Source organism: Chrysoperla carnea, chromosome 1 (assembly GCF_905475395.1).
Source record: "Chrysoperla carnea chromosome 1, inChrCarn1.1, whole genome shotgun sequence".
Taxonomy (NCBI): Eukaryota; Metazoa; Arthropoda; class Insecta; order Neuroptera; family Chrysopidae; genus Chrysoperla; species Chrysoperla carnea.
The window spans coordinates 87,918,267-87,927,814 of record NC_058337.1 but is presented as its reverse complement, the minus strand read 5'-3'; the positions used below and the strand labels follow the sequence as shown (position 1 = coordinate 87,927,814).

At 28.9% G+C, this 9,548-nt stretch overlaps 1 protein-coding gene across 1 annotated transcript; it reads right to left on the bottom strand.

The window, feature by feature from the left end:
* Positions 1-4,463: 4,463 nt before the first annotated feature.
* Positions 4,464-8,807, bottom strand: LOC123291968. The gene is made up of 3 exons (XM_044872458.1): positions 8,768-8,807; positions 5,612-5,823; positions 4,464-5,286 (listed from the first exon to the last, which is right to left on the bottom strand). The coding sequence occupies exons 1-3, from the start codon at positions 8,805-8,807 to the stop codon at positions 4,594-4,596; spliced, it is 945 nt and encodes a 314-aa protein (XP_044728393.1). The 3' UTR covers positions 4,464-4,593.
* Positions 8,808-9,548: the final 741 nt, after the last annotated feature.

Genomic DNA, 9,548 nt, shown 5'->3' with positions numbered 1-9,548 from the left:
GATATTGCTATCTATGAGATAGGAACTATATGAAGACAAAGTTTACCTACTATAGAAGGCGATAGGGAAGAAAATTATTCATTTAAATTTGTTTTCAAGTAAAGTGCAAATAAAGTATTTTAGCGTTTCAAAATCAAAATCTTAGTTTTAAACATAACGTAAAATTTTGAGAAGGTAGGGTTTGAAAAGATTCATCGTGAAAATTTTTTTACAAAACAATATGCAAAGGCTTTCAGTTTTCAAATGATATCAGACAAATATCAGTGCGGTGATTATTTCAGATTATATACAGGATTTTTAATCCAGAAGTGTCAATTTTGCTTGGAAAGCAAATATCTTGATCCAAAAAGCTCGTATGAGCTCGAAACTTTTTTTAGCTCATTTTCAAGAAAAATAAACAAGCTTCGAGTGGTCTTAAAAATTTGAGGTAAAACCATTTTTAAACCAGCCTTCCCACCCTCCGTGCAAAGCGGCAAGGGGTGATAAAAATTTTGAGTAATTGATTCCAAAACTAGAAAATACAAGTTTTCAAATGAGCTATAGTTGTTCGTAATTCGATGATTTTTTGCAGAAATACAGGTGTTTGAAATTTTGGTAAAATTTTGTGTTATAAAAATGTTCTTTTAATACTTTGGTTCTGTATATAAATCGAAAAAAATGCATTTCATTCGAGAATAGCTATAAAAGAGATTCACATTCCATTCACAAAAAACATGAGTTTTGAATCCAGGTACTACACTTTCCCCTATTACCTTCATTTTGTTAAAAATATGAGTTTATATTTCATAGGCAACCCGCAGACAAGAATTAACCCAATATTTTAATAATTAAATTGACCAAATCAAAAATAATTCCGAAATTTATTGCCTTGATGTCGTGATCTCTCAAAATGATATTTTACATATTATATATTTAACATTTTCTTATTAAAAAATTAACAATTTTTGCGGCTATATTTTCATAAGCAACCCGCAGACAAGAATTTACCCAATATTTTTATAATTAAATTGACCAAATCAAAAATAATTCCGAAATTTATTACCTTCATGTCGTGATCTGAATCGCCAGAATCAAAGGAAAGATTTTGTATATCAAAAGTAAAATACAAAAATTATTAACTGTTATTTACTGATTATGATATAATTAAGTAAGATATGTGCGAAATATAAATTATTTTTAGATATTTTCGAAACATGCGTCATCATAATGATCACTCAGCCTTCTCAAATTTTATAAAATGTTCGTATGTTCGTATCAAAAGTGGGCATCTCACCATGAATTGGATCTGGACTTTGAATGCCAGTTCAAGGCATACTAGATTTTGTTACAGATAAGAGATAGACGAAAACTTTAAATTAGAAAGTTGTTCCTTATGAAAATACTAATACATTTTGTTTGCCATTTTTTCGAATTTTTACCTTCATTTGGTGATGAGTGACTAACTCTTATCTGTAACGGAATCTAGTGGATCCTTACCTGAGATTCAAGGTCAAGGCCTTATCCAAGGTGCGTATAAGATGCCAATATTTGATACGAACAACTTTGGTCTGAACCATTTACTTTTGAAGAAAGACCGCTTCACAGGTTGGCTAGTTGTACTTCTGGTTTGTAGTTTATTTTGGCATCTGGCGCATCCCGGAAAATATCTGAATATAAAGCTTGTGTTTTGAACTGCATATACCTTACTTATAATAATATTTTTATGGTTTTTGGGATAGTTTTATTATAATTGGAACAGATATCGAACTGTAATGATTTCATTAAGTGTTTTCTTTGGGTTTTTATTTTTGAAGGTTATAATATTGTTTAGCATATTGTCTTAAATGTTCTTTAGTTTTTTTTTCTTCTTTTTATTGTGATTAAAATTTTTATATATTAATTTTGTTTAAATTCCAGACCTTTTTAGGCACTTTGTATATTTGTATTCATTAAATTTTTTTTTAGAACTTGACGCATTTAAATCAAAACAATTATCTATTTATCAAACATAAAATAATTATTTACATTTCTAAATAAGTTCAATAGAATGAGCATATTCAAGTTTCGTAGAATCGCTTTATTTAAAACATTTATTGTATAAATATATTTATTTGCAGCTACGACCAATAAGAAAATTGCTTTTTATTGTTTTTGAAATAATCTTCTTTGGTGTGCGTTTAATTTTGGCGATTGTTTTTTAATTTTATTTTTGATTATAGGGACAGTAAAAAAAGATATTTATAAACAAAATTTTTAGCGATTAAGGACCACAATCGATACTTTTTAATTTTGTTTTTTATTTTAGTGGATAAGCCACTATGTGTAAGAAGTGTTTTGAAATAAAGTATAAATCATTAGGATTAATTATTGGATCTTTTAATTAATTTAATTGGTTTAAAATAATATAATACACACTGCTTAAGAAAATTGTCTCACACTGTTTAAAGTTTGTCATGAAATATTTTTGTCGTTTGTTAACGAAATAGGATATTTTCCAGACATAAATAAAGTCTAGGTTACTCGTCAGGATTTTAAATATTTTTATGTCATTCATGCTGACCCAAAACATTTCATGTAGATTTTGATTTGCTGAATTTGAATTTGGCTCACAGGATTGACTCTATAAAAGTGGAAAAATTGATGAAATAATTTATTTATATAAATTGTTTGATGGCATCTGAAACAGCTGTTCTTCCCCTTTAACCAAAGAGGTTTGCTAAGTGCTTCAAACCTACGTCAACATATACTTGTATAATGAAAATAAAATCGACTTTTTTCAAGATTTAATTAAAATAAATAAATTATCAATTAATAAAAATATACAAATCAGATTTTTCTACATAAATAAAATTTTATCGACTGTATTCCGCATGTCAAAATCTATAAGAAATAGTAGTTCAGTTCGCTGAAGGCGCCTAAAAATTTAACTGGTTAATTATGATATAATTATGGACAACTATGTTAAGTTTCATTTAATTCTGAATGCAAAGTCTATTACCGATAGTACTACCTTAAGGGGTGAATTATGTCTATAGTTTTGGTTTTGATGACAATCAAAATTTAGGACATCAATTATCTGATAACATAATGGAATTTGAAAACAGGCAAACAAAAATTGGAAAATAATGATATGTATACGATTGTATATGAAAGCTTTTAGGCTTATGTCATCTTACTCGTTTGTATCATGGGAAAACAAGTAAAATCCCTAATAATTTTCGTTAAAAAAATATTTTAAGACAATCGATAACAATGTGGGCATTCAGGTTTCTTATTCAAATAGCTAGACTACGAGCATAGTGGACTAAAGAAAGGACGATTTTGAGTTTTGACAAAACCTATCCTATGCATAAATCTTTAGAAATAAAATTGTTGCAAATTGAAAAACAAAAAATGGGACTTATTGAATGTACAAGTGTGATATTAACAATTTAAAGGCAATTAATAAAAATGATTTTATGCAATCAGGTAAATTAGATGAAATGATAATTCATCATTAATAATTAATTAATTATAATTTAACTAATTATCTAATATATATTCTGATATTGTACGACTAATAATGACTATGAAATGTCGAAACAAACATTAATCTCATATACTTCGTCTTAATATAAAATCTACGGCTTACATTTATGTTTTATTTTGACAACGTTAAACTTTTGTCTGCAAATGGTTTTATGAATACATGATATTGCAATAAAGATTAGATATACCATCTCACGAAGCTTATTTAATGATAATTTTGACTCCCAAACTTATGCCCAAAGCTGATTTTTGCTAGATAACGGTGTGATTTTCGGAATGAGTTAAAACTAATTGATTTTCTCTTATTTTTGTGTTTGTTTTATTATTTTTATTTAATACTTGAAATATCAATTTTTTATCACTTTATCTAGGTATTGAATTTGTGTAAAACAAAAAATACCACTACAAGATTTCAAATACCTATTTTACTTTGTCGAGTAACAGGATAGGAAATTTTTCTTTTAGTGATTTTGATTAAATGTTGTTATTTTTTAATTTATACCAATCATTCAAATTTCATCCCGATATATGGACTTGAGCCCTGTTATGCCCTAGGAAGCGTAAAAAATTCGAGTGAGCTTGGGGCACGTTTTTGTGGAATACCGAACAATTTTGTTTTCTTTCATTATATCTACACTAATATACCTCCACAGGTGGTCATACCCTCATAGGGGAAATGGATTATATCTAACAATAAATAAATTTTAGCTTTATGGCTTATATACTTAATATATTTAAAATATATTTCATATTCATTAGCTTTTAAAAATTAAACTTGTTTCATAAAATATTCAGAGGTCTAATTTTTTAATACAGGAAAATTTGTAAGCATTATATTTTATCCAAAAAATTTTAAAACTAAACATAAAATCACAGAAGAGTATTAAGGGCATTATTTGATTGACTTCGATAACCTTTTAATAAGATATTTGTCATATTTACCACTTCTTCAGCACTTTTTTTTGCCACTAGATGTGCGGCTGTTCCAGCTACTGGTGGAGATGATAATGGAGCTGCCCTACCTGCTGATGATGCTACACTTGGTATTAAACCATGCGGTGAATTGTTTGGTGTTAAAAGTAACCCTCACGTCCTTACAAATTTATAAACCACACCGAAAACTAGTACACTCACCAATACTAAAACCAACGCTGTTACAATTTTCGCAAATGTATTCAACCCACTTTCATTTGGATTTAACGGGCGATTAATTTGACTTTGTGCAGATACACGTCGTTTACCAGCAAAACTTCTGGCCAATGCTGGAAATGCTAGACTTTGTGTAAATGATAATTTATGTAATGATTCACCCAACGAATAAGAACCAACACTTCCTCTAGCTGCCGCTCGTAATAAGGCATATTCTAAGTCTAAAGCATCAAATAATGAATATCTTGTGGTCATTATTGAACTTTTTCGATGATCGTAATCATTTGTTGAACGTGTTGAGCCACCAATAACTGCAACAGATGTTGCTGCTACAGATGTAAGGGATGATGTTGTACTTGACGATGTGGACAATCCAAGACTTGTATGGAAGTCCGACAAATCTTCCGTGGATGTATTATAATCTGGTGATGTTGGCTGTAATTGTTGTTGTATTCGTAACAGTCTTGCATGATCTGGATGTAACAGTGTATTACTGGACCGACGTATATTTGATGCTGTCGGTGATGAAAGACTGTGTTTACGTGTGTTACTGGAAGTTGGCGATGTTAATGTGTTGGTCGTTGGCGGGTTTATAATACATTGTGCTATGGCACCAGGAGATGGTGATGCCTAAAAAGTAAATTTTATTTTTAGTTAATGCTTCGGTTTCCTATAAGATCGATGGCGTTGTGTAGCGTTCTTAATATACATATTCAAGTATATAGCGTTCGTGTGCATTTATGCACTTATACCTTTTTATAAAACACTATATTTTTGGAGACCCACTACTTAGAAAATTTATGACTAATTATAATATCCGTTTTGAGCAAAAACAACACCGTTTTTGTTATATTAAAAAAGACATAATGTGCATGCTAACCTACCTGGACTCTTTTTAAAGCTTAAGAAGTGAAAACTTTTAGGTTTAATCAAGTTGAAGTTAATCTATTATTACCTGCACAGAATCAATTCCAGAGTCATGTTGGATTCCTATATCATAACACTGATTCGGTGAGGATCCTTCACATGGTGGAAATATAAAGCTATGCCCATCTGCTTCTCCTCGAGGCGAATCTTGACTAGGCCATATTTGTAACAATGGTAAAGAGCATGCAGGAACTTCTGGCGCAGTATTGTTTTTGTTGCTGGTTGATATGTCATTATCACCTAAAATAAATACACAAGTTCGTATAACTTTTAAAAACGATTCGCAATAACTGGTGATTCGGTAAGATTTTTTCGATTAAATTGACTTTAGATAAGTTAGACAATTTCTAATCTTAAGTAAGCTTAAATATCTTCTGCCTTCATTTAGTATAATAGCAGGGGAAAATTTGCAAAATTAAAAAATTATTTCGATATAAAATTAAAAAAGCCAACTATAAAATTCGGCGTTGCCCGTGCAAAAGTATATTTGACGTTTAATTGAAATAGAGAAATCAATCTCTCTATCTACAAGCAAGTCTATGTTCTTATATCTTTGCCATACAGCGCAAGTGCGGTATATTACCAAAATATACAGAATTTCCAACTTTTCATAAGTAACAATTTGTTAAGAACATTTCGACGATCTCTCAACGACACTGTTACCAAGTTATAAATTATATTTGTAAAGTGTAAATCATAATTAATTTAGAAAGTCCTTTTTTCGTTTATGCGCATCCGCTACCAAAGAAACATCAAAAGAAATGGAATTATTGCTTTTGTACCGATCCTACCTAATAACACCAAAAATGGCGTAAAAATTATATGTACTATTCATAATAGTTCCATAGAATTTTAGTTTTAAATTTTTAATCATTGTCACAAAAAGAGGGTGGTTAAAAGTTTGATTGCTATGTGTGTGTGAGTGTCTGTCTGTCTGTGGTATCGTAGCTCCTAAACGGATGAACCGATTTTGATTTCTTTTGTTTTTTTAAAAGGCAATTTAATGGAGAGTGTTCTTTGTCAAGGGTTTTTTAAATTTTTTAAATTTCACTTATAATTCTATTTAATTGATAATTTAAATTCATTTTCCTCCTTTTAATGATAATTATATTGGTTTATCGCTTATGTTGGCGTTGCTCTTGCGCTACCAAATTTTTACGTTTCCTATTGCTAAGCATCAAATAACAAACCGGAAATTTAAATAGGTTCATCCATTTGAGGTATTTCCTATTTTGTTAGAATTTCAAAACTAGTGGAAATGGGAGTTTTCGGTAGTCTACTCCAAGAACAGAATTTCAAATACAGTAAACATTTTTATTTCTTCGAAAATACTTAAAAATTGAATACATTAATAATTTTTCGTATCACAGTTTTCTCGATATTGATTGAAACTTCGAAACATTCACTTTCTTGAGCTGTTATGTGATATTAGAGCAATTCGAAATTCGTTGAAATTGTAGTATGTTGTAGCCCTCGTAAAACTGCGTCTATTGTGCCAAACTGTGCTTAGTTTTCTAGATATCGTAGGGTCAAACTTTCGTGAGTCAAGGATCAAACAAGTACAATAATCCTCTGAGGCTAAGAGAAGAATTTTGTTCTGTTGATAAAGATTTATCATTAGAATCTTCTTACGTTTAAAATCCTATTTTATTCCTTTTAAATGGTATTTTTTTGGAGAAACTATATTACTTATTTCTCCGATTCTCAGCAATTTAACCTTTAGTTGTTTTATAAATGCTTATGTTCTATAATGGACTTATGGATTATGCCCAATCATATACAAACCCTCGCTTTAAAGATTTACTTTTTACCATTGCTTAGACTTTATGTACGAGTTTCTGTTAGACAACATCTTACACTACAAGGATGAATTTTTGTTGACTTCGAGTTGAGACAGTTATTTCAATAACTATCTCGCGCTAGAAAATTCTCGGTATTAAGGCATTTTTTTGAAGAGGGGGGGGAGGTGAACAATTTAGTTGCGCCCTCGATAAAAAATTGAGAGATTTTTTTTTGTTAATCTAAAGTTAATATTGCTTCATCGAATAAGATACGGAAAAACCATTTTGTCTTATACTCAATAAAACCTGTGTTAGTAGAAGGGTGTCCGTTTAATGACATTAAAAATTTACCATCTTTCTGATAGAACGACAAAAATTATGGATATCCATCAATCTACCAATCTGAAGGGGGTGCAATAAAAGCTTGCAATTTCTTGTACACGAAGTTGTTCAAAAGGGCAAAAAGAACATAAATACATAAAATCTCTACGAGGTAGATAATCAATAAGTGTTTTTTAGACGTGGGCTTATAAATTGTTTATGTAGATGTATTAGGAATTCTGCGAAAAATAGAAAATGATGAGCATGAGGTAAAACGGTGTTTAACATAAAATTGGAATAACATTTAATCATTTGGCTTAAATTGAAAGTTGGCTAAAATTTGAAAAATAATTCATGCAAATTTGAAAAAAAATTGGAATTGTGTATTTGAGAATATAAATATATATATTTGAAAATATTAACTAAGTAAGTAGTTCAGTATATTAACAGTAAATGAAATAGCCCTCCAAAAAGTACCTGAAATGTGTGGGAATCCATTTCTTTATATTATATTTTAACAATACATCTTATCATTAAAAAAGATCTAAAGATCTTTCTTTAGCACCCGCTTAAACTGTAATTAGTTTTAATAAATGCTTGTAAATTTTGAAGTAAGTTTTTTCTAAAATTTTTCGATGAATTATTTTTCTACAATTAATTATACATAAAAATGTGAAATTTCCCCTTTAAATGCAAAAAACTACAAAAAAATTGATACCGCTGATAAATCGATTCCAATTCGTTATCATTAAAAACTTTTTGAAAACCATTTTTCAGTATCTAGTGTTTAAATTGATGGTTTTGAGACATTTAAGTGAGATTGGCAACATGATAGATCTGTTTTTATTGCTTTGATACAAGACTGGGAATTTTCAAGGACTATGATATAAAAAATATCAAAAGTGTATCTTTAACAATAAAATTTATCTATATATAAAAATTCAGCTAAGTACTAGTACAGAAATGTAATAAAACTTGCCTATATAATCACACTTTTTCTATTATTAACAATTATTGTTAACAATCAAATTTATTTATTTAAACTTAAAAAATAATACGTATAAATAAATTTATTTACTCACCTGCAATGCCAATTTTTTGCATAAGCGTTCGCTTATGCATTAATTCTTTTTATCCGAAAACTCAAAAATCCACAACACTTAAAATTGAATCCAAGGTACTTGGATTATGAATTTCGTTTAATTACTGTATTAAAATGTTCATGTATTTAACGAATATTTTTTGATACATTAGCGAGAATAATCAAAATACTCAATTTTTTTGTTAATATATAAATGAATAAGGGTTTTTCATGAAAATATGGCTAAAATCACTAAAATACATTTATAGGTAATATTAATAGCTATAAAACAATAAAATATTCATAACAAAGACACTCTATACACGTAAATGTCAATTTCAGTTAGCGTAGCGTTAGTATATGATGAGAAACGCAGAATCGTTCGCGCTGACTATATGTGCGGTGGTGGTGTAGGTACATAAAACGATGAAGTATGTATAATTGTAATACAATAGAAGGATTCGTGAAAACATTGTTCATGTGACAAATGAAAATCGTGAAAAGTACACATAAAAATATTATTTATTTTTCTTTTAAGTTATCATGCAAAACTGTCATAAAATTATGTTTCCGGTTTTTTATTACTAGATCAATATTTTTTTTATTATTAAAGATATACGAGTATTTGAGTTATCAAGTAGACATCATCAGTTAATGTATAAATTCCAAATTTTGTTGTTTTGTTTTTATTTGTTACATTATCATCAAAAATTGTATTTTTTTATTTTATTATTATTACAAAGATAACAACTAGTACCTTTAATATTCTCGATTTAACAGAA

Bases quoted from the DNA above. Each gene is read 5' to 3' on its own strand.
- LOC123291968 (XM_044872458.1), bottom strand. From the start codon at position 8,807: ATGCATAAGCGAACGCTTATGCAAAAAATTGGCATTGCAG. The intron at 5,824-8,767 runs GTGAGTAAATAA...TATTTATTTTAG, and splicing joins GCAAAAAATTGGCATTGCAG to GTGATAATGACATATCAACC. The intron at 5,287-5,611 runs GTAATAATAGAT...TTTACTTTTTAG, and splicing joins CTGGAATTGATTCTGTGCAG to GCATCACCATCTCCTGGTGC.